Genomic DNA, 26802 nt, shown 5'->3' on the forward strand with positions numbered 1-26802 from the left:
CTCCAATGAATGATTTTGCTTTTTACACTACATGCATGCCAACTACTGGTGAAACTACTAATCACCAATAAAAATTACAAGACCATATTTCATTCAGTTCTTGGTTGTTTTATGAAGATCAAAAATACACTAGTCATAGGCTTACAAAGTTGTGAGGCTAATTTTGAACTGCCCTCTATTTCAACTGTTTCATTATAATATGGTTTCTCAATTCTTATTTAATACACCAATATTATAATATTTATATTCCTTACATCTGAAATTTACCAAGGACTTGAGTCAATTAAAAATGATCCCAATTGCTATTCAGGTATTTTGATGAAACATTAGGGTTAATAACACAAAGAAATAAAAAATGAGAAAATTAATATGCAGACTAAAAATCATGAGAAGTAGCCTGAACATAATAAAACACAAACAAGATCACACTTGGACCAATGAAGATAATCTGAAATATGACAATACTTATGCTTTAACGAAATGAAAATATCTAATTCTATTCATTATTTTTGTGTTCGTAAAGAATTTCTCTTCACACTGTTCATTTTTAAAGAATTAAAAACAGAAAATTTCAGAAAAGCAACTAGTTATCACTTCTTAAATATTTTTTTGGTATAAACTTTTAAATGAAGAGAAAATAAACAAATATATACCATCTATAAGTTTTCCACTATCTGTCTGGCAGATACAGGAATTATAGTTGGAGACATCATGAATAATCATCTAAAAGTGAAAACAAAAACAAGTACATCGTAAAACAAAGTCATAAAATCATTAAATACTCTTTAATACTTAAAGTAATTTTTTTAAGCACATATGTGATAAGACAGACCTCACAACAAATACTTATACATACAAGGAAGATTTAAAAGCTTCTGAAATCGGGATTCAGATGAGAATATTACAACCATTTTGCAGGTGGTGTGGTGTGGGGGAAGAAAATTGTTAAACACATCCCCCTACATATGGTCACACAGTTTATAAAGTGTTGCCACAAAGTTATTTTTTTATTTTTATTTTTTTGGTAGTTGTTGGCGCATAGGCTTCTGTGGCCATAATGCACCTCCAAAGGTTTTTGCAGTACATTGATCCAAGCCCGAGGCGGGAATCGAACCCGCGACCTTTGGGTTGCCAGGCAGGCACTTTACCCACCTGGCTAGCCCGGTCGGCCCACAAAGTTATGACAGCAATTTGATTTCATTATATAGAGTGACTGGGTGTCACCTGTAGAGACAGGTTCTGATGTTTTTCGTCATTCATCAGCAATATTCCAGTAAAAACTGGATTAATCTACTGCCTAGCTAATGAAAAGTAAAGATACGCATTTTTTCTTTTTGTATTGGAAACGAGTGAATTTTTGTAAAGCAAAATGTGAATTTTTGACAGAGAAATAGTTCATTTCAATTAAAATCTATATCTGCTTCTCCCTGTGCTTATAGATCTCACTTAAAAATACATTATCATTACTCTAATATATTAGAAAACAGGCCTTGCACGTCGGGTTGCATATCAACCCAATGACCGACTAAATGTTTAAAATAAATTTATTAAAATAAATAAATGATATATACATAAGATTAAACAGAGATAAAAGTGTTAAAATACATAGATGCTTTCGAGACGAAGCGCCTCTTCATCAGCTAGTCGGTGAATGGTGTACTTCAGTATATATTGATGGTTACAATAGCAAACGTCAGCTGGGCATGATGCTAGCAGGTCAGCTGGGCTGACCTGCTAGCATCCCATTTTTCTTCCAACTCATGTATTAATGATCTTGGTAAAACAAGTCCCACCATTCCCAACTCGCTCCATTCAATGCCTCCGGTGGTCTTCCATCAAAAGGATGTCAGAAGGATTTTGACGAATCTTGATGCTAAGAAAGGTCCAGGTCCCGATGGTATTTCTCCACTGGTTCTCAAAACCTGTGCTCCTGAACTTACTCCTATTCTTTGCCGCCTTTTTTCACTTTCTTATTCCAAAGGTGTTTTTCCTTCTGCTTGGAAATTTGTTCATATCCAGCCAGTTACCAAAAAGGGTGACAAATCTCTCCCATCCAATTATCGTCCCATTGCAATTACTTCTACTCTTTCTAAAGCAATGGAGAAATCAATTAACCGCCAACTCTTAAACTACCTAGAAACCTTCCATCTGATCAACGATTGCCAGTATGGATTCCGTCAGTGTCGATCCACTGGTGATATTCTGGCTTATGTTACCCATTTATGGACTAATTCAATGGAAAAGTTCGGTGAAACACAAGCAGTTGCTCTTGACGTCTCAAAGGCTTTTGATCGTGTTTGGCATAAAGGTCTTCTAAAGAAGCTTCCATCTTAGGTTTGCCAACTATTTTTAGTAATTGGTTATCCAGTTTTCTCTCTGATTGCTCACTGAGGGTGATGGTAGATGGCTCTCTGTCTTCTAACTTCTCCACTAATGCCGGTGTCCCCCAAGGTTCAGTTCTTTCCCCCACTCTTTTCCTCTTGTATATTAATGACCTTCTTCCATTGACTGGAAATCCTATCCATAGTTTTGCCAATGATACCACATTGCATTCCACTTTCCAATTTGAGAAACCTTGTCCTGCTCAATCAGCTTCAACTTCTCGAAAATCTGCTACCAATTCCTTAAATGCCGATCTTCAGGTAATTCTCCAGTGGGGCAAAGACAACTTAGTTGATTTCAACCCTTCTAAAACTCAGAGTCTGGGTGCGAGGTTAGCCTGTGCGGACGGAGCTCCTTGAAGCTCTTGGAACAGAAGTTTTTCCTGATTTATTTTCTGATTTATTAGCTTAAATTGTCATATTTACTTATTTTCTAGAGTAGCTTTATATTCCTAGTTACGATACTTAGTTTAAAGTGTAACTTATTCAGAGATTTTGTAGGTATTACTTAGTATCGGTAACGGTATCAAATCCACGTGTTACAAATTGAACGAGAGGTCTTTTTTTTTTAACCAAATTTAGTCGATTTATTAACCAATTGTTATATCAAATTATCTTCTATAAGGAGATTATAGACCTAGTCAGGATCCTTAGTTTATTCTAAATTGAGATAGCGAGATTTGGAAGCTAATCAATACTAATCAATCAATACTCAGAGATTTTGTAGGTATTACTTAATATCGGTAACGGTATCAAATCCACGTGTTACAAATTGAACAAGAGGTCTTTTTTTTTAACCAAATTTAGTCGATTTATTAACCAATTGTTATATCAAATTATCTTCTATAAGGAGATTATAGACCTGGTCAGGATCCTTAGTTTATTCTAAATTGAGATAGCGAGATTTGGAAGCTAATCAATACTTACGAGTCCGTAGAAGTACCGTTCGAGAATTCCCGCCATTTTTACACGATAGCATAAGCTTAGTGTAGTATAGTGCATAATATAATATTGTCAATTAATCAGTAAATCTATTAATCTTGATAAACTTTATTGTCAATTAAATTGTATTTTTAACTCTATATATATATATAACGACTTAATCGTAACAAATAATTAATACATAACTATAGTGGTACACGTGATACGGAAGTTGTATAAAGGGAACTCGTAGAAAACACTAGATACCGAAAAAAAAAATATAACATAACTGTTTTGGGATATAACTTAAGGATTTAATTTTTGTTTTGAAATTTTATTGAATTAAATCGGAATCATGACTCTGACCAGAGCAACAAAGCAAAAGGCTCAAGCTAATGGGAGTGCTGTGGTTCAGGGGAGAACTGAGGGGGGGCAGTTGCCCTCTGAATCACAGTCTTTTAAAATGCACTGTTTGCTTGATGTTTGCGGAGCAGTTGGGTACGGGACATGATACTGCCAAGGGGGATGTCTTTGTGTGTGCATGATGTAAGGAGTGCAAGGAAATCAGGCGACAACTCAGCGTTGTTATGGGCCTTTATGAGAGCTTGAAGGACAGGGTGGATGCCCTCGAAGGAAATAAATTGAGGGGCCCATCAAGCTCTCAGCTGCCCACATCAACGCCAGGGCCTGCACTTGGTCATCAGGCAACACAGAGGCAGCCCCGTAGGCAGAATGCGCTGGTCCCACAGGAACTAGTAGTTGTTGGTGACTCTATTGTCAGGGAAACGGGGAACATGCTTAGTAAAAAGGATAGGTGGAATAGGACCAGGGTATGTCTGCCAGGGGCAAAGGTTGATGACGTTGTAGAGCGGATATCATCTTTTAAGGGCACAAAAGGTGATATAGTTGTACACGTTGGCACTAATGATATTAAGAGTAGGAGACCGGCGGAATTACTTAGCAAGTACAGGTCACTGTTGAAAAAAAGCCGTGAATTAGGGTTGAATTTGAAAGTGTCTGCAATTCTGCCCAGACACGATAGGAGGGAGTATATGATGAGAGCCTTGTCGATCAATTCGGCCCTGGAGGGATTGTGCAAGGCTCAAGGGGTAGAATTTTTTTCAGCCTGGACCCGACTTGTTAACAGGAGAGATTGCTTCTACAGGGATGGGATACACTTAAATAGAAAGGGTGCAAGAATTTTTGCTGATGCTGTCGAGACAGTGTTAGGTGGGTCGGAAAACTGCTAGTTGGGGGGGGGATACAAGGACTAATAGATTAACAGCAGCCAATGGCAGAGGTGGAAGTGATTCTTGCACTGCTTCTATTGAAATGAGCAGAAGCCTGAAAAACAAGATGCAGGATATTTCAGAGACTGCTGGGAGTCACTGCGGTACAAGTAAACACATGGGTTGTGTTAGGGTAGCTAAGAATAGAAACAGGTGCATGTATACCTGCGTGTACACCAATGCTAGGAGTTTGGTAAATAAATTTGATGAATTTGAGGTATTGCTCAAAACATCAAAGGCAGATATTGTTGGGATATCAGAGACGTGGTGTCACACAGATATAAGTAATGCGGAACTGGAATTTGGAGAATACAATGTGTATAGAAAGGATAGACAGGACAGGAGGGGAGGAGGGGTTATGCTATTAGTTAAGAAACACATAAAGTCCAAGGAAGTGAAGCCAGTCGACATCGATGGACAGGGCAGTGTCGAGTCAGTTTGGTGTGACATAAGCATAGGGAAATCAAAATTGTGAGTAGGAGTGTGCTATAGGCCTAATGACTCTGATGAGTATAATAAGATATTGTACAGGGAAATAGAGTGGGCCAGTAAATCAGAGAGTCTTATAATGGGGGATTTTAATTTCCCAGATATTGACTGGAATTTATGGGTTGGTCACTCGCACACTAGCAAGGCTTTTGTGGATTTATTGGATGATTGTTTTCTACATCAGCATGTTCTTGAGGCAACAAGAGGGAGCAATACTCTTGATCTGATTATCAGTAGTGATTCTTCATGCATTAAGAATCTGCAGATAAATGAACCACTAGGTGGCAGTGATCACAGTGTGTTGAAGTGGGATTTACTCAAGGAGGTAACTACCATCAGAGGTAAAGGGAAGGGTTTTTGTTTTCATAAAGGTGACTATGATGGTCTGAGACAGTATTTAAATTCTTTACAGTGGGACCAACTGATGATGTTACCAATAGCAAACTCAAAATGGGAAGCATTCAAGGAACTAATCTTGGAGGCTACCAGGCTTTACATACCAACTAAGAAATATTGTTCAAGGTTTAGGCTTAAATGGTTGTCAGATGAACTAATGAGACATGTGGCAGAGAAGAAAAATGCATGGGATACAAAAAAATTAATGGGTGACATGGAAGCCTATGATATATATAAGCTGGTCTGTAACCAAGTCACAAAGGAGATTAGGCAGGCAAAGGCAGACTATGAAAAATCCTTGGCAAAGGATGCAAAGAAAAACAGAAAAGAGTTCTTTACATATTTAAACTCAAGAAGGAAAGGGATGAATCAGATTGGTCCACGGGATATTGAAGGTTCAACAGCTGAGGATCCTGCTCAGGTGGCTAACAATCTAAACGAGTATTTTGCATCTACATTCATGCATGAGGAGTTATTCAGGAAGGAGAATGATGTAGGTAAAGTAAACATTGGCAGTGAGCTGGATGATTTTGTAATAACTGAGAGGAAAGTGGAGGAGAGATTGTTGAGGATAAACATAAAAAAGGCACCTGGGGTGGATGGGATCTATCCAGTTATATTAAAGGAGGCAGCAAAGGAAGTAAGCAAACCCCTAGCCATAATTATGAGAGCTTCTTTGGACTCAGGGGAGGTACCCATAGACTGGAGATGTGCAAATGTAACCCCAATTCACAAAGGAGGATCAAAGGCTGACACAAGTAATTATAGACCTGTTAGTTTAACTTCTGTTCCAGGTAAATTAATGGAGGCACTGGTTAAAGAAGCACTGCAGGATCATCTAGACAAGAATTCAGTTATAGCTCAGACGCAGCATGGTTTTGTTAAGGGTAGGTCTTGCCTGACCAATTTGATTGGATACTATGATGTAGTCACAAAAGAACTGGATGCAGGGAATAACTTTGATATTATATATTTGGATCTTAGAAAGGCTTTTGATACTGTTGCACATGGAAGACTGCTGCACAAATTGGAGCAGTGTGGCATTGGAGGCAAATTGCTGCTATGGATAAGGGGATGGTTGAGTGGCAGAAGACAGAGAGTGGTAATCAATGGACACTGCTCAACGTGGACTAATGTTATTAGTGGAGTTCCTCAGGGTTCAGTGTTGGGTCCGTTGTTGTTTTCGGTGTTTATGAATGATATTGATGATGGGATATCAAGTTTAATGTCCAAGTTTGCAGATGATACAAAGGTTGGCAGGGTTGTTAAGGACACTTCTGATGCTATGCTGCTGCAACAGGATCTGGAAAGGTTGAACAGATGGGCTGAGAGGTGGCAAATGAAGTTTAACATTGACAAATGTAAAGTACTACATATGGGAAACAGTAACCCCAGAGCAACGTATCAACTCTGCGGTACTACACTGACAGTGGTGGAGAATGAAAAGGACCTGGGGCTAATTGTGCAGGCAGATATGAAGTTCTCTGAGCAGTGCAGACGAGCTGCAAGCGTAGCTCATGGTGTCTTGTCAATGATATACAGGAATTTTTCTAGCAGGGATAAGGAGGTGATTATTCCCTTGTAAAAGCAATGGTTAGGCCACATCTTGAGTACTGTATACAGGTCTGGAGGCCTCATTTCAAGAAGGATGTAGAGCTGGTGGAACGGGTACAGAGAAGGGCAACAAGATTAGTGAATGGAACAAAGGGTTGCTCTTACGAAGAAAGGCTTAAGTTTTGCAAATTACAGAGTCTGGAGACTAGGCACCGGCGAGGTGATCTGACAGAGGTGTATAAGGCTTTGAATGGTTTGAGCATGCTCAATGCCAATGGGATTCTTCATCTTGCTCAGAATAATCACCTCAGAGGGCATAAATTCAAATTGAGGAAGGACGGATGTCGGATAGATGTGCGGAAATTTGCCTTTGGCCAGCGGGTGGTTGGTTGGTGGAACCGACTTCCATCACTTGTTGTTGAAGTTGATAGCCTAAACAAATTTAAAGCTCAACTGGACAGGTATTTCGAACGAACGGAGGGGTGAAATGGGAGTGGTGTGTGTTTTTTTTTTTTTTTTTTTTTTTTTTTGGCTGATGCTGAATAAGCTTGCTTTCTTGCATCATATGCCTCTACTAATGCTAATGCTATAATTCCTGTTCTCTCTTTCAAAACAGTCTGAACATGTCGTCACCAGCCAACATCCATTTACTGTCCAACTTCAAACTCACAGATCCAACTTTTCATCTTCCTCATTTATTCATTCAACTGCCGTTTTCTGGAACAACCTTCCTTCATATATATTTCCTGAAAATTAGTCTACAGAAGTTCAAGTACAATGTCAACAAATATCTTCTTTCATCTTCTCAACCTCCAACCCAAGCACGGTACTAAGTACTATAGGTTATAATACCTTCCGTGTTTGGGGTTTACATAAAAAAAAAAAAAAAAAAAAAAAAGAGTTAGGTGGGTCGGAAAACTGCTAGCTTGGGGGGGATACATGGACTAATAGATTACCAGTAGATGCTGGCAGATGTAAAAGCGATTCTTGCACTACTTCCATTGAAATGCAATTGAGCAGCAGCCTGGAAAGCAAGGTAATGGGAATTTCCAGGACTGCTGGGAGTCATAGTGGAAGAAGTAAATACATGGGCTGTACTATTCTTGCATGTACACCAATGCTAAGAGTATAGTTAATAAATTCAATGAGCTTAAAGTGCTAGTCAAGACATCAAAGGCAGATATTGTTGGGATATCACAGACATGGTTTCTCAGACATAAGCAGTGCAGAACTGGAATTTGGAGAGTACAATGTGTACAGAAAGGATAGACAGGACAGGAAGGGAGGAAGGGTTATGCTGTTAGTTAAGAAACATAAAATCTAAGGAAGCCATCCAATTGATGTTGGTGGACAATGCAATGTTGAGTCTGTTTGGTGTGACATAAGCACTGGGAAAGGAAAAATAAGAATAGGTCTGTGTTATAGGCCTCATGAATCTGATGAGTATAATGAGCAATTGTGCAGATAAATAGACTGCACTGGCTATAGTGTGCCTATTCGTAGGAATATGTTAGGAAATATTCAGAATTGATACCACTTCAATTTCATTTTAGAAACCTATTCAGAATCGATGACATATTCCAATTTTTTTAAGAAAAGTTCATTAATATTTGCTTCACTGCCAATAATATTCTCTTGTGTTATTGGTTCTTGAAGATTAGTCAGGGCCAATTCTGTCCTGTTGGTACATGACAGTCAATAAGAATGTCTGACTGTTAGATGGGCTGAGCAGTGTGGAGAGTGAAGAAGATCATCATCTGTGAGTAGATGGAGGTGAGTCAGACGAGTATGTCCTATTCTTGCCCATGTAAGTACTACTACTTCTCGTCTCGTCTGAATGATTGAGTGCCAAAATTTTGGGTCCTGTTTCAACTGAAAAACTTTATTATTGGTTTGGGTGTGACAAAGGTCTTTCAACTGTGGAAGGCATGCTGCTTGTATAATGACATTATAGTCAGAGGATGGAATATAGACAGAGGTCAAATCTACAGTTGACAGATTTTTAGTAGATATATCTGCCAGTTCATTCCTCAATTTGAATTTATGCCCCCTCAGGCGTGTAATCTGAGCAAGAGGAAGAATCCCATCAGAATTGAGCCTGCTCAATCCATTCAAGGCCTTATACACCTCAACTGGATCACCTCGCAGGTGTCTAGTCTCCAGATGCTGAAATTTGCAGAACTTAAGCCTTTCTTTGTAAGAGGACACCTTCGTTCCCCTCACCAACCTTGCTGCCCTTCTCACTTGCTCAAGCAACTCTACATCCTTCTTAAAATGAGGTCTCCAGACCTGTACGCAGTACTCAAGGCGTGGCCCGACCGTTGCCTTATACAAAGGGATAATCACCTACTTTTCCCTACTAGCAAAATTCCTGTTTATCATTGACAAGAATCCATGACCTGCTCTGGCAGCCTGTCTGAACTGCTCAGAAAACTTAAAGGTCTTTTTCATTTTCTACCACCCTAAGTTTACTACCACACAGTTGGTATGTTTCTCTGGGGTTACTTCTACCCATATGCCGTACTTTGCATTTGTCAATGTTAAACTTCAGTTGCCACTTCTAAGCCCATCTGCCCAACCTTTCTAGATACTGTTGCAGTAGCACATTGCCATTACTGTCATTAACAACCCTGTCAAACTTAGTATCATCTGCAAACTTGGATATTAAGGCTGATATACCATCATCAATATCATTGATAAATATACAAAACAACAGTGGGCACAATGCCGAACCCTAGGGGACTCCACTAATAACATTAGTCAGCGTACACTGACTAATGTTATTAGTGGAGCACAAAGAGCAGCATACATTGATTAGCACTCTGTCTTCTCCCACTCAACCTCCCCCCCCCCCTTTATCCATTGTAGCAACTTGCCCTTAATACCATACTGCTGCAAATTGTACTCTAATCTTCCATGTGCAACAGTATCAAAAGCTTTCCTGAAATCCAAGTATATGATACCAAAATTATTTTTTGCATCCAGTTCCTTTGTAACCACATCATAGTATCCAATCAAATTTCTCAGACAAGACTTCCCTTAACAAACCCATGCTGTGTCTGAATTATTACTGCAGTCTTGTCTAGATGATCCTGCAATGGTTCCTTAACCAAGGACTCATTATTTTACCTGGAACAGAAGTTAAACTAACAGGTCTGTAATTACTCATGTCACCATTTGATCCCCCTTTGTGAATTACTGATACATTTGGTAATTAGGTTAGAAAGCAAACTTCTCTGCAGTATTTGGACAAACCTCTGATAATGACATAAAGAATGCTAACAGTTACTAGTCCCCTAGTAAAAACAAGATTAAAATGATTCTCAGGATACAAAATTAACAAGTTAACGTAATGTACTGCAGGGGTGATCATTTTTTTTCTTAAATTGTTTTTTTTCTTTTTCTATGATTAATAGAAGTGTAAAGTAAATACAATTATCTCTTTATCAATTAATGACTAAGAATATAACTTTATAGAACACTTAATAAAACTACACTTCTATAGTCTCTAAACTTAGCCATTCAGTTTAATTACAAGTGTATATTTATTACTCTTCTCCTATACACCCTTTTTTTTTTTAATCTCTTTTCTCTCTCTCTCTCTCTCTCTCTCTATATATATATATATATATATATATGTACCTCTTCACAAGCAATACATACCACATTCATGAATTACATAACAAATGCATGCAAAGTGTGCACAGATTGTCTAAAGCTAACAATAGTGAATTAAAACTACGTCAAACCTATGAATTTATTTATTTTTTCATACAAATTGTATGGAAAAAAAATAATAATAATTACTAGATTTCTATTTGTCCAATATTAATGAAATTTAGGATGGTTCGACAAATCTTTTAAAAATAACTAAATATCAAATTTTATGAAAATATGTCCACTGGTAGTCGAGTTGTTACATGTACTAAGTTTTATATATATGTATATAAACTGTTAGCACATGTAATATATATATATATTTATATAAATATACAAACAACAAAGTGATATTAAGAATATTTTAAAACCTGTGTGTGTGTGCCAAATAACTATGTTAGTTCATAAGTCAAACTTTTGGCTTTTCTGATCTACATAAGATTAATTACAGTTAAGCAAGTATACATTTTCCACACATTTAATTCGTATCCTTTACATAACTTATCAAATTTAATGCAAATCTATCCAATCTGTAAAAATTAGATCTACAGTAATTAAAATTACTGTAGATCTAATTTTTTAAAAACCACATAGTCTTAAAATGATAATCTCAAATTATTAAATTATATTATTTCATTGTATTACAGTAACTCATAACCTTTCACTTGGTATCCTTTCAGTCACTGATGAAGTGGTAAGAATATCCCAAGAAACATCTGATGCCTTTCTGTAATTTCCAACTTGAAATAAACAGATATTCTGACACAAGTGAAGTGCTTTATTCCTCCTTTGATAAGTTTCATATTACCTCATGCCGCTCAACCAACATCTAAAGCAGGGGTTGGCAACCTGTGGATCTTCAGATTCTCTCTCTTTTTTTATTTAGATCAAAAATGGCTCTTCACTCATAAGGAGCCACATGCAGCTCTTTGAGCATGTAACTACAGCTCTTTAACATGAAGCCCACATGAAGCAAATTTTGAAATGGAGTTAGAGGACTTAAAAATCAAGGACATGTGGAGTGCAAGACTAAAATGCCTTAAAACTGAAATTGAGGATTTGGAGAGGCAAAAGGCTGCCCTTGCAATTCTACATAAATGGATGCCGATAGATGAGTTGAAAAAGCAAGACCAAATTGTGTTAGATACGTGGTAGCTTACCGGACACGTATATAAATTTGAAAATATTTGCATTTGGACTTCTCTCAGTTTTTGGTTCTACGTATTTCTGCGAGAAAATATTTCTGAACATTAACTATATTAAAAATAAATAAAAAAACCATCTGAACAATGTGAGTCGCTCAGCATGCTTAAAGGCGAAAATTACAGCATACTTCCCTGATGTTGAGAGACTCGCTCAAGAAGTTCAGCAGCAAAAGTCACATTAATTAGAAATATTATTAATAAATATTTCAAAAAATATATTTTTTTAACAAAACACCTTCCCACTCCATTTCTTAAAAAAAGTGTGGATCTTCAGATTCTCTCTCTTTTTTTTATTTAGATCAAAAATGGCTCTTCACTCAAAAAGGTTGCCGACCCCTGATCTAAAGTACAGTGGGGCCTCGACTTATGATGACATCGACATCCAATATTCTCAGGAACCGATATACCTTCCATATGATCTTTTATTTTAAGGACTAATGATATTTGCAGGCAGTGATGGCTTTCCGATGTAGCTGGAATGATACATGGGTGAAAATTTTCAGACAAGCAGCGCACGGAAAAATTACTCGCATGATTGTTCTCAACCAATTAGCGTCTTTTTATTGTTCAATGCGTGGTGCACGGAACATCACTTGTACGATTGTTTCAGATCTATGATGATCTGAAACTTAAAACTCCATCAACCAGTGGCAGTGGTTTGTGCTTGTTAACAGGAGAGACTGCTTCTACAGGGATGGGATACACTTAAATAGAAAGGGTGCAAGAATATTTGCTGATGCTATCGAGGCAGAGTTAGGAGAGTCGGAAAACTGCTAGCTTGGGGGGGGGATACACAGACTAATAGATTAACAGTATGCCTGCCAGGGGGCAAAGGTTGATGATGTACAGCAGATATCATCTTTTAAGGGCACAAAAGATGATATCATTGTACATGTTGGCACTAATGATATTAAGAGTAGGAGACCTTTTTTTCAATGTTAAAAAAAAGCCATGAGTTAGGGTTGAATTTGAAAGTGTCTGCAATTCTGCCTAGACACGACAGGAGGGAGTATATGACGAGAGCCTTGTCGATCAATTCGGCACTGGAGAAATTGTGCAAGGTTCAAGGGGGAAGAATTTTTCTCAGCCTGGGCTGTGCTTTTTGACAGGAGAGACTGCTTCTACAGGGATGGGATACACTTAAATAGAAAGGGTGAAAGAATATTTGCTGATGCTATAGGGGCAGAGTTAGGTGGGTCGGAAAACTGCTAGCTTGGGGGGGGAATACATGGAATAATAGAGTAACAGTAGCCACTGGCAGAGGTGAAAGTGATTCTTGCACTGCTTCTATTGAAATGAACAGCAGCAGCTTGGAAAACAAGGTGCAGGGGATTCTAGAGACTGCTGGGAGTCATTGTGGAACAAGTAAATACATGGGCTATGTTAGGGTAGCTAAGAATAGAAACAGGTGCATGTATACTTCTGTGTTACACCGATGCTAGGAGCTTGGGAAATAAATTTGATGAATTTGAGGTGTTGGTCAAAACTTCAAAGGCAGATATTGCTGAAATAACAGATATAAGGAATGCAGAACTGGAATTTGGGGAGTACAATGTGTACAGGAAGGATAGGAAGGGTTATGCTATTGGTTAAGAAACACAAAATCCAAGGAAGTACAGCAGTCGACATGGTTGGACAGTGCAGTGTTGAGTCAGTTTGGTGTGACATAAGCAATGGGAAAGCAAAATTGAGAGGAGTGTGTTATAGGCCTAATGACTCTGATGAGTATAATAAACAACTGCACAGAGAAACAGAGTGGGCCAGTAAATCAGAGTATCTTATAATTGGGGATTTTAATTTCCAAGATAATGACTGGCATTTGTGGGTTAGTCATTCACACACTAGCAAGGCTTTTGTGGATTTATTGGATGTCTGTTTTCTACAGCAGCATGTCCAGGAAGCAACTAGAAGGAGTAATATTCTTTATCTTATTATCAGTAGAGATTGTTCATGCATTAAGAATCTGCAGACAAAGGAACCACTAGTTGGCAGTGATCAGTGTGCTGAAGTGGGATTTACTCAAAGAGGCAACTACCATCAGAGGTAAAGGAAAGGGTTTTTGCTTTCGTAAAGATGACTACAGTGGTCTGAGACAGTATTAAATTGTATACAGTGGGATCAACTGATGATGTTGCCAACAGCAAATTGAAAATGGGAACAATTCAAAGAATTAATCTTGGAAGCTACTAAGCTTTTCATACCAACTAAGAAATATTGTTCAAGATTTAAACCTAAATGGATGTCAGATGAACTAATTAGACATGTGACAGAAGAAAAATGCATGGGATACATATAAATTAACAGGTGACACGGAAGCCTATGATAGATATAAGCTGGTCTGTAACCAAGTCACAAAGGAGGTTAGGCAGGCAAAGGCAGATTATGAGAAATTTTTGGCAAAGGATGCAAAGAAAACAGCAAAGAGTTCTTTACTTATGTAAACTCTAGAAGAAAGGGGATGAATCAGATTGGTCCACTTGATATCAATGATTAAACTGTTGATGATCCTGCTCAGGTAGCTAACAAATTAAATGAATATTTTGCATCTACATTCACATATGAGGAGTTATTCAGGGAGATGAATTTCAGAGGTGTATTAAACTCTGGTAGTAAGGTAGATAATCTTGTAATAATTGAGAGTAAAGTGGAGGAGAAATTGTTGAAGATAAACATAAGAAAGGCATCTGGGGTGGATGGAATCTATCCAGTTATATTAAAAGAGACAGCAAAGGAAGTAAGCAAACCCTTAGCCATAATTATGAGAGCTTCCTTGGACTCAGGGGAGGTACCTATGGACTGGAGATGTGCAAATGTGACCCCAATCCACAAAGGAGGATCAAAGGGAGACACAGGTAATTACAAACCTGCTAGTTTAACTTCTATTCCAGGGAAATTAATGGAGGCACTAGTTAAAGAAGCATTGCAGGATCATCTAGACAAGACTTCAGTTATAGCTCGGACACAGCATGGGTTTGTTAAGGGGAAATCTTGTCTGACCAATTTGATTGTATACTATAATGTGGTCACAAAGGAACTGGATGCAAAGAATAATTTTGATATCATATATTTGGATCTTAGAAAGGCTTTTGATACTGTTGCACATGGAAGACTGCTGCACAAATTGGAGCAGTGTGCACTGGAGGCAAATTGCTGCTATGGATAAAGTGATGGTTGAGTGGTAGAAGACAGAGAGTGGTAATCAATGGACACTGCTCTTCGTGGACTAATGTTATTAATGGAGTCCCCCAGGATTCAGCGTTGGGCCCATTGCTGTTTTCCGTCTTTATCAATGATATTGATGATGGTATATCAGGCTTAATGTTCTAATTTAACATTGACAAATGTAAAGTACTGCATATGGGAAGCAGTAACCACAGAATAATGTATCAACTGTGTGGTACTAGACTGACAGTGGTAGAGAGTGAAGGACCTGGGGGTAATTGTGCAGGCAGATATGAAGTTTTCTGAGCAGTGCAGATGATCTGCAAGAGTAGCTGATGGTGTCTTGTCAATGATATACAGGAATTTTTCTAGCAGGGATAAGGAGGTGATTATCCCCTTGTATAAGGCAATGGTCAGGCCACACCTTGAGTACTCTATACAGGTTTGGAGGCCTCATTTTAAGAAGGATGTAGAGCTGTTAGAACGAGTACAGACAAGGTCAACAAGATTAGTGAATGGAACAAACGGTTGCTCTTACGAAGAAAGGCTTAAGTTTTGCAAATTACAGTGTCTAGAGACTAGGCACCTGCTAGGTGATCTGATTGAGGTGTATAAATTCTTGAATGGTTTGAGCATGCTCAATGCTGATGGAATTCTTCTTCTTGCTTCAAATAATCACCTGAGAGGACATAAATTCAAATTGAGGAAAGACAGCTGTAGGATAGATGTGCGGAAGTTTGCCTTTAGCCAGCGAGTGCTGGAACAAACTTCCATCTGTCATGTAGAAGTTGATAGTCATAAATAGATTCAAGGCAGAACTAGACAAACATTTGGAGCAAGTGGATGGGTGAAATGAGAAGAGTTTTTTTTTTTTTGGCTGATGCTATATAATCTTGCTTTCTTGCATCATGTGCCTTTGCTAATGCTGTGCACTCTGAAGACTTTAAAGCCAGCAGAGGCTGGTTCAAGCACTTCAAAAAAAGACGAATATCAAAAGTGTTGAAAGGCATGGGGAGGTATCCAGTGTTGATAAAAAGCAGCTGAGACCTTTAAAATTGAATTCCAAGAATTTGTTGATCAGGAGGGTTATCTTCCCCAGCAGGTTTTTAACATTGACGAAATCGACCTCTTCTGGAAGCAAATGCCCAGGAGAATGCACATCACTAAGGATGAGGCTAGTTTACCTGGGCATATGAGCTATGAATGGTAGGCTCACTCTGCTTGTTGGGTGCCAATGCCTCTTCAGATTTCAAGCTGAAGCCTTTGCTTGTGTATCACTTACACCCCAGAGTATTTAAACAACAAAAGGTTGACAAAGGCATGCTGGGATTTTAAGCTGAAGCCTTTGCTTGTGTATCACTTACACCCCAGAGTATTTAAACAACAAAAGGTTTACAAAGGCATGCTGGGAGTATTTTGGCACAGTAACATGAAGGCCTGGGTTACAGGATATGTCTTCTATGAATGAGAGCGTGAAGTTTTCTGTCCTTCAGTGAAGAATTATCTTGAGAAAAATAAGCTTCCTGTGAAGGCACTGCTCCTGCTAGATAATGCACCAGGCCATATTCCCAACTTTGTTCGATATCTCGAGGGCGCAATTTGACTTTGATTGAGTCAAATTTTTGCCACCCAACACCACCTCCTCTTCTTCAACCAATAGACCAGCAAGTGATTGCAAACTTCAAGAAAATCTACACCACGAAAATGTTTGCAAGTTGCCTTGCAGCGACCGCTGGTGAAAATGCTGTCACCATCAAAGATTTTTGGAGGTCAAGTTCAACATGCTGGATTGAGTGAGGCAGATTGTAAGCTCTTGGAATGATGTTTTCACCAGGCGCTTAAATTCAGCCTTGAAAAACATCTGGCCTTTAATTATCCATAATATTGACAGATTTGAAGATTATGGTGCTTTGACAACAAATTATTATTAGCCATATAGTGCAAGGAAGCCTGAGACTTATGCTACACAGGCCAAAAAAAATTGAGTTACCCTGCACGCATGTGAGAGAGAGAAAGAAGTAGAAAGGAATCACCACGAAAGAGAAGAATGATGATATCCAGCTCAGGACTCTGGGTGTGCCAAGCCATACTCACAAGATGTGAGCCCCTGAGGTTAGATTAGGTTACTCTTGGTAAACCAATGGGTCTTGAGGTTGGCAAAGAGGATGTGGAGGACCTCATTGACGCTCATGGATATGAGCTAACAACAGAGGAGCTACAAGAGTTGGAGAAAATTACAAAGAGTGACACTGGAGAGGAAGAGGAAGAAAAAGACACCCAAAAAGTGTCAGCTGAAGAGTTCAAGACTGTCATTTCTTGTTGAGAGTGTTTAGGAGAAGTAGTAAAAAAACCCAGACATTGAAAACACTGAACTCATGATGTGCAAAATGGAAGACAAAGTCATTTCTTATTTCAGGAAGCTACAAAAAAAGTCGTAAAAACAGTCCACTTTGGACAGTTTCTTTGGACTGAAAAGACACTTGATGCTTGATATAGTCCCACCACCACTATGCCACCATTGATTTCATCAGCTCTGCACTTCAAGTCTAAGGTAAATTGATTGTTTGTTTTTGACTTTAAAAATGTTTTTACCGGTGTTATTTGGAAAAAAGTGTTATGTTACCTAGAAATCGTCACAAAACCTGATGTGCATGTGCTATACTTGTTTTGTGCAGTGATGCAACAAGTACAATGCATGCATCCAAGAAAACTCAATTGTACGCAACAAGTGCAGTGATGCAACAAGTTGCAGTGACACAAGTACAATTGAGCAGTGACGCGCTACATTATACCATTATATCAGTACAATGATTAATACGCGAGTGAATGTGCCAAAATCTAAGCCCAGCAGTCGAATGAATATCGTGAAAGAAAGAGAGGGAAGTTGGACAGAAATGTGAATTCAGATGAAATTCAACAAGAGTGTTTTTGTTATGCCTGGGGGGTTCTCAAAACTCAAACTGCACCCAAAAAAACTGTAGCTGAAATAATGAAGGAATACCATGAATGGAAGAAAAGGAAATTAGAAATTTAAACTATTCCGAATCATAATGAAATTCAACCACAGAGTTCTATACTATGCCTGATACTTATCAGGAATCTAAAGCTCCAGCAGAACGAATGAAGGAATATCATGCACGAAAAAAAGCGAAATTAGAAATGGCTAATAATGAGATTCCTGATTACATCCCTATAGTGTCTACACGAACTGACAGTGAGTTTGAAAAACTAGTGTACAAAAACCCATTTGGATTTAGTTGTAATGTTTGTGATCGTTTATAGTTTCAATTATATTGAAACCACTTCCAATGAACTTCATATGAATTACTTCAAAATGAATTTCATTCACAAGTGAGTGTAATTACATGTCATACTTCATTAAAAAGAGGGACAGATACCAACTATAGCCACGTCAAATGGATTACACATCCAACATATCCTACTCATTTGGCTCCACTGGCTATTGTAGCTGAGCGTTTGATTACCCTTTATGCAAATTGGTTGTTTACATTATGAACATTGACAATATGGGATCATTGGACAAGTAATAAATGTATCAGTTAATGTAAATACGATGGTTCATCAATTATCTAGAGAATTAGATGATGATTATGCCATTAATGTATATATAAAACAAAGACTCATACATAAAACATCATATCTACAAGGATGTGTGCAGAAGAAAATAGTGAAAATATGGTTATGGTATTTGATAAATTCACCTTTGTATAAATTCTACGGCATAAAAGTGAGTGACGATTTCTTGGAGACAAATAATGATAGTTAACAGGAACATTCAGATGAAATTGAGGAACCTGTCAAAAATGATGATGAACTATTGTAATTCCACAACAAACATTATAGTCTGAAGATAAATATTTATGAATAGCACCGGGTCAGAAATCATCTCCAAGTTTCATATTTGATATACATGCAGAAGAACTTTCTTTTCCAACTATATATTTGGGACATGCACGAAAATTTAAAAATGGATTGAAAATGACTCCCTTTATGATGGCATCGAGTGAAATTCGTAGATCTGATCATCGTGGAGTAACTCCCCAACATTTGCTATATATGGCAATGAAAATTATGCAAATGCGTACCGCAGAAAATTTGCAAATTGCATTTAAATCAGTAGGAATAATAGCTAACATTACTAGTTCTATATTGGAATCGAAAAAATTTATAAACAAATCATTAGTCTTAACTTGGCATTTCTAAAATCAATTTGCAATTCAGCATATTATTGGAGTCAACGTAAACAAGATGTGTTTGCCATGATTCGTCAATTAGGAAAACCTACAACGTTCTTGACATTGAGTGCGTGTGAACCAACATGGCCCATATTACTACGTATGTTATACAAATTCAGATATAAATGAGAAATTACAACTAATGAAGTTATGGATCTACCTTACATGGAAAGAGCTACACTAATAAATTAAGACCCTGTAACGTGTGCCATATACTTTAATAAAATTGTTGAGGGTATACTCAATTTTAAAATTGAAAACCTATAGTCCTTTTGGGAAATATTATGTTGTGAATTTCTTTAAATGCATTGAATTTGAACATCGAGGAAGTCCACATGCACATATATTATTATGGATGAACAATGCACCCTATGCACCATTAGAAGAAAAATAAATTAATTTATTACTCTTAAATTAGTGATGGAAATGTATAATTGCTTTTGTAATGTATTAAATATTCATGATGCATATGTTACTTGTGTCTTCACGGGCAAGCCGCTGTGGCAATCGATGGTACAACAGTGCATTCTGCTTTCCATATATATCTCTAAAATAATCTTCAACTTGGTAATGAAATTCTTCAACAATATAGAACTGCATTTCAATACATATGTACTATTATAATCGATGAAGTTAGTATGATTAGTGCAGAACTATTATCGATTATAGATATGTGTTTAAAGCAGATAACTGGTGTTCATGAAATATCATTTTGAGGTATGAATATATACTTCATTGGAGATTTACGGCAATTGCCTTCAGTGCGTGCTACACCTATATATAAATGCCTGAAGAACTCATTGATTGCTCCAGAATTATGGCATTCACTACAATTTCATGAATTAGATAAGTTGTTCGACAGTCTGATAGTACATGTTCTAAAATTCTTACAAAAATAGGCAATGGAGAAGCATTATTACCAGAACTTAAAATTATAGAATCGAGATTTATGTCCGCAAGGGATTCGACTATTTTTAAGAAATAGTGATGTAAACACCTATAATATAAATGCTTTAGTTGCAGATGAAACCCATGAAGGGGTTGCACAAGATTTATACCACGGATATCATTCTGAAGAACAATTAGCAAGTATGCGAAATAAAATTCATAAAATGTCAGTGTCTGAAACTGCAGGACTTCCATACATTCTACCATTATTGAAAGGAAAACTGTATGTGATTACTACAAATATAGATGTGGTCAATGGATTGGTAAATGGTGCAATCGGTACTTTAGTATATTTAGAATTTGAGGACGACGAAACAGTTAAACAAGTATGGATGAAATTTCCTGAGTCAAAAATAGGACATAACCTTCAATCTCATTATAAACAATATGTGAAAGATGAACATTTAACTAGTCAATCTGTATCTATTATAACACGATCAACTATGATTCCATTCAAGAACAATAGGAAATTAACATGTAGACGTACACAATTTCCTTTAGTATGTGCTTGTGCTTTGATTATACATAACAAAGTTGTATATAATTATGAGAAAGATCATCAACAGCAACTTGTATATGTGGCGTTATCTTGAGTGACCTTATTGCAAGGTTTATATATTACAAATCCCCACAACGATTTCACATTTCGCATGGCAAAGCTACTAGTAATATAGAACTTCGTGCTGAACTAGATCACTTGAAAAATAATAAGCTACCATCTCTACAGGACGAACTGCAAGATTTCATACAAAATGAAATATCTATATCATCAATGAACGTACAAAGTTTATGGGCCCATGTTCGAGATATCAAAATGGACACAATCTTACAGCAATCCAAAATATTGACATTAAGTGAAACGTGGTTGGATAATGATGAACATATATTGCTTAAACCATTCCAATGTGTGACTCAATTTAAAAGGTCGGATGTTCGTAGTGGAAGTGTTGTGATATATCAACGTGAAGGTTCAACTATCATCAGTACACCACATATCTTTGCACAACATAATAGCAATGCAACAGCGGTATCAGATGAAATTGGAGACATTTGTGGATCTTTGTGCAAATTCAATAGTGAATCTATTTTCATCGTTGCCATATACATCACTCCAGGGATGTCATTAGATATAACTCAAAAATTCATAAACAAGAATTTGATGACATATTCCATTAAAGGTGCAAAATTATTGGAAGTGCCACTGGATCGTATACCTATAGTTCTCGTTGGTGATTTCAATCTAGAATTAAATTCTGAGGCTGAAAAGAAGTTTTGTAAATTTATGAAAGATGTTTTCAATTTAGATATTAAGTCAAATACTTTAGTAAATACTACACATAATGGAACGACAATCGATGGAGTATTCACTCGGGAATTAAAATCATTTGAGTGTCAAAATTATATATCTTATTTCAGTTACCATAGACCAATAATTTTAGTGTTATTATAATATATTTTATACGAATTATTTCACGGTACACTAGTACAATGAAATAATTTTTTCAATAAAAATAATGCAGCAATACTTTTATTTATTTTACTGTACCAGTTTCATAATGAGTTCCTGCAGTAAAGACATTTTTTAAGCTGCCGCTGTGACATTATCAGTGACACTATCTGTCTCAGAGTAGAGTGGCAGCAACTCATTATATACCTGGTACATAATTTTTTTATTTTATTTTAAGATTTTTTTTGACTATTTATTAAATAATCTTTAAAAAAACCCTAATTTTTAATGTAAAAATGAAGTATAACATGTAAGAAATACCTATTTTATGTGTCGTTGGGGAACAAATTACAGGAAATCAATGTATTATTGGTTTCAACTTACAATATTTTCAACATACAATGGGTTTTGTGGAACGAATTACCATCAGATGTTGTGGCCCCCCACTGTATATGGTTATGTATGGGGGGAGGGGAGGTTTCAAAAAGTTTTGTATTCACCCAGAAGTAGTTGTGATAGAAATATGAATTTTTTTTTTGTTTGATACCTTGAAATCTCTATAATAACCACACAAATTTTGGTTTTGATGTGACAGTTAATTTTTTTCCCTTCTTTGTTTTTCCCTGAATGACGTGAAGCATCATGGAAAAGTGGAATACAGATCGGTGATTCAGTTCCTCTTTCTGCTAGGGAAAACACCCAAAACAATCCACAAAAAAATGGTTGCTGTTTATGGAGAAGACTGCCAGGTTATGGTGTTGTTGCACATTGGTACAAACAATTCAAATTGTGGAAGAACCTTAATGCATGATGAAGAAATCCCAGGACACCCAGCAACTGCTGTAATTTCAGGATTAATGCCACAAAAATTGTGGCATTAATCCTGAAAGTTCTTTAACACCCTATTACTGTTAAAGAACTAGTTGTAGAGATCCAAATTAGTGCAGGGTCTGCAGAGAATATCATTCATCAACAGTTGCATATGAGTAAAGTGTCTGCTAGAATGTTTCCCAGACTTCTGACCCCTTACCCGAAGAAGGAAAGGGCACAATGTACACATTGTGCCCTTTGTAACCTTGACAAATGCAAAGTACTGCATATGGGTAGAAGTAACCCCAGAGAAACGTACCAACTGTGTGGTACTACATTTAAGGTGGTAGAAAATGAAAAAGACCTGGGAGTAATTGTGCAGTCAGATATGAAGTTTTCTGAGCAGTGCAGACAGGCTGCTAGGGCGGGTCATGGGGTTTTGTCAATGATGTATAGGAATTTTGCTAGCAGGGAAAAGGAGGTGATTGTCCCTCTGTATAAGGCAATGGTCAGGCCACGCCTTGAGTACTGCGTACAGGTCTGGAGGCCTCATTTTAGGAAGGATGTAGATTTGCTTGAGCGTGTACAGAGAAGAGCAACACGATTGGTGAGGGGAATGAAGGGATTCTTTTACCAAGAGAGGCTTAAGTTCTGCAAATTGCAGTGGCTGGAGACTAGGCACCTGCATGGTGATCTGATTGAGGTCTATAAGGCCTTGAATGGGTTGAGCACGCTGAATTCTGATGGGATCCTTCCACTTGTTCAGATTACCAACCTACGGGGACATAAGTTCAAATTAAGAAAGGACAGATGTAGAATAGATGTGCGGAAATTTGCCTTTAGCCAGCGGGTGGTTAATTGCTGGAACAAACTTCCATCTGTCGTTGTGGAAGTTGATAGGTTAAATAAATTTAAGGAGGAACTGGACAGGCATTTGGAGGGAATGGTGTGATTTTTTTTTTTTTTTTTTGGCTGATGCTGCATAAGCTCCTACACTTGCTTTCTTGCATCATGTGCCACTACTACTACTACTACTACATGAAATGTGGTTGATGTCCTAGGAATAGCTAGGAGGTTTTTTCATGGCTAGTCACCATGGATGAAACTTGGATCCATCACTATGATCCCGAAACTAAACAAATGTCAAAACAGTGGAAGCATGCAGAATCAAACACCACCACCACCCCCAAAAAGTCAAAGGTGCAACCAAGTACTGGCAAGGTGATGCTATCAGTTTTATGGGATCAGCATGGTGTAATACTAACAGATTACCTTCAAAAGGGCTGCACTATGACAATGCAGTATTATTCCAATCCTCATAGAGCTGCTATAAAAAAAAAAAGATGGGGAACTGTCAAAAAGTGTGCCTGCTTTACAATAATGTCCCTGCACATTCCTCACATGCTGCAGTGAGATGTGCCGACAAATGCGGGTTTGAAATATTGCTGCATCCTACTTATTCCCTGGACCTTGCACCCTTGGATATATTGCTCTTTCCTGTCTTGAAGTCCTTTCTTCATGGAAAGCACTCTAATGCTGCTGAGTCGTGGTTTGAAGGACAGTCAAAGAACTTCTGCAAAACTTACCTGCAGTAGGTATTGAGAGGTTGAAAAAAAGTGCCATTTTGTTTGGTGACTATGTTGAAAATGTGTAATACATAGTGTTTGTTTCAACCTTCTATTACAACTACTTTTAGGCAAATACAAACCTTTTTTTGAACCCCCTCCCTCATATTCACCATAGACATCATTTGAGTTTTATTCAATGAGAAAAGCCTGAAATTTCTAGGAAATAAACATGCTAAATGAAAATTGTTGTGGACAATAATTCTGTACACTACTAACCATATTCAGTGTTTCAACCTAAATGGATGGCCAAACAATTGAAGTACTCCACATCAAAAACTGCAGAGAACAGACATTAAAGTACACAATTGATTTAGTTAACTTCAGAAACTTCTAATGAGCACAAATAACATGATAAATTCACATTTGTGGGAAACAGAAATTACTTCCCTTCCTTCACTTTCTCAGTGAAGGATGGGAACAAGTATCTGAGTCTGGAGGAGGTGTGCACACGTGGGGAGAAAGCTACTGATATTCTTGGCTGACTTCCACGGATAATGGAACAATGCAAACAATGACTTTTTGCTTCCTTTGCTACCTGTGGCATTACTTAGAAGATTAGCAATATTTCCAACCAGAAATAAGTCTTTGAAAGATTTCCAGTCACAATTACTGTTGATCTGAACAGCGATGTATGTGATGAAGGAAGAGGAATTGGAGCTGTCATCTTGAGAAAACTGGGGCTGCAGTTGCCTACAGGTTGTGGAAAGCATCTGGTATTGGTATTTCACAAGGATCATAAAAAACCATCTCTGCTTTTAAATCTCCCTTTGCAGTAATGCAGTGAGCAACAGCCCACACTTGTATATTTTCTGCTCCATCTAGTTCATCTTAAGTTCAATTAATTTCCAAGTAAAATTATTTATTTAAAACAAGAACCTAAAAATAATAATAAAATACCTTTTTGTTGAAGTACTTTCCTTTCTTGAAATTTGCATCAATAAAACGAACCCGAAGTTCAGATGTAACCCATTGAGAATCTCTCTTTTTCTCTAAATGCTTTCTGTAACAAATAAGATGCAAAATTTCTTCTCAAAAACTAATTGGGAAAGGATTATATTTGCTTTATATAAATAGGATATGAATGAAACGTGATCATCAGGGATACACTTTCCCTCAACATATTGAACACAAAATTGAAAACATATGGCTTCCAGATTAGACATTCAAAAATTCACTTCTAGCCAGAGGGTGATTTATGTTTCGAACAAGCTTATATCTGATAGTGTAGGTAGTTTGAATAAATTTAAGGAAGAATTAGACAAATTTTTAGATAGATGGATGGAGTGGGTAATTTTTTTTTTTTTTTTTTTTTTTGGCTGATGATAAGCTTGCTTCCTTGCATTATTGGCCATTACTAATACATCTCTCAAGATTACACTACGGTACAGGTAGTGAGACCTGTACAGAGTAGTCTTGACTTACACACTGGGTGTCATGATGGACACATCCAGTAACATCAATTAATTAAAATGGGGTGAAATTGTTAGTGCATATGCATGCTTTGCATCCAGGATTAAAATAACAATAAACACAGGCATTTGCTGCTTTTTAAAAAATGTTGTTCATGACCTATAAACAGCAGTTACCAAGAGTAGTGGTGTGGCAGTGGCAAATTAAAAACAGGCCAAAAGAAGCTTCTCAATAACAGATAAACAATAGACTTTTACTCTTGGATTGCTGAATAGCATCATTAGGCTTTAGAATAAAATGCCAATTACTGATTTTCATCTTTATATAACATGCTTAAATTGCAAGTACAGTATTATATTTTGGAAGTGAAATAAAATCTTGTGCCTTACGTAAACTAAAGGACTTGTACTAGTGTTAGGGTTTGTACAGCACAGAAGTCTAAATCAGTCTAAGCTAAATAACAAAAAGACATATGTGAAATCTATTAGTATTGTTTGTTTACATTTTGGAATGTTCCTGTTTTTTCAGTGACCTCATTCCTACCTTTGCTTTCTGACTACTTGCTCACTCAAGTCAAATTTCAGTAATCCTCCAAAAATCAGCTCTATGGCTGATTTTTGCAATGCTGTTTGTTCTATTATTATTAATGTAGTAAATAAATAAATTATTGTTTTTGTGTAGAACAATGGAATGTAAAAAAAAATGCCCAAACAGCAGAGTAAAAAATTATTAAAATACAGTCAGTCCTCGTATAACACGTGTTTACATTACACGAATTCGATCATACACAATTTATAAACAGGGGAACAACATCTTATATAACACGAACCAAATTCACTTATGCAAGATTCGCCTTTGTGTTTACAAGAAATGGCAGTCGAACGCAGAATCACCCCAACCGAATGCAACACGATAGGAATGAAGAGAAGATTTTGAAAATGTATTTGTTTTTTCTATCAGTGAAGGGGAAACACATTTCACCATAATAATGTAAAAACCAACACAATTCCAGCAATTGGTACAATCGCAAATGCAATTAGATCGAGTTTACTACCAGTTTATAACAGATTCCACTAGTAGAAACGCAACTGGAAATTGTTTTATGGTAGTAACCCCTAGAAATGTGCTTTAGTAAAATGTGAGGTGTTAATAGTGTATCTCTGCCTTTACAGTGTTGTTCCTTCAGTTGCTACACATGTGCAGCTTTGTTTATGCGTGCTTCCTCGTTTTGTAATTGTGCTTTATTCCC

At 37.2% G+C, this 26802-nt stretch overlaps 1 protein-coding gene across 1 annotated transcript in view; it reads right to left on the reverse strand.

Moving 5' to 3' along the window:
* The window catches only part of LOC150078193 (G-patch domain and KOW motifs-containing protein-like), a 167089-nt gene that overhangs the window by 35731 nt on the left and 104556 nt on the right, over positions 1–26802 (reverse strand). Inside the window, exons 7-8 of the mRNA XM_090384635.1 lie at positions 25041–25143; positions 654–723 (exon numbers count right to left, since the gene is read on the reverse strand). Of these exons, the coding sequence (XP_090240761.1) occupies positions 654–723; positions 25041–25143 (173 nt within the window). The remainder of the gene's footprint in view (positions 1–653; positions 724–25040; positions 25144–26802) is intronic.

Source organism: Mastigoproctus giganteus, chromosome 11 (assembly GCF_048544385.1).
Source record: "Mastigoproctus giganteus isolate SK-2022 chromosome 11, ASM4854438v1, whole genome shotgun sequence".
Taxonomy (NCBI): domain Eukaryota; kingdom Metazoa; phylum Arthropoda; class Arachnida; order Uropygi; family Thelyphonidae; genus Mastigoproctus; species Mastigoproctus giganteus.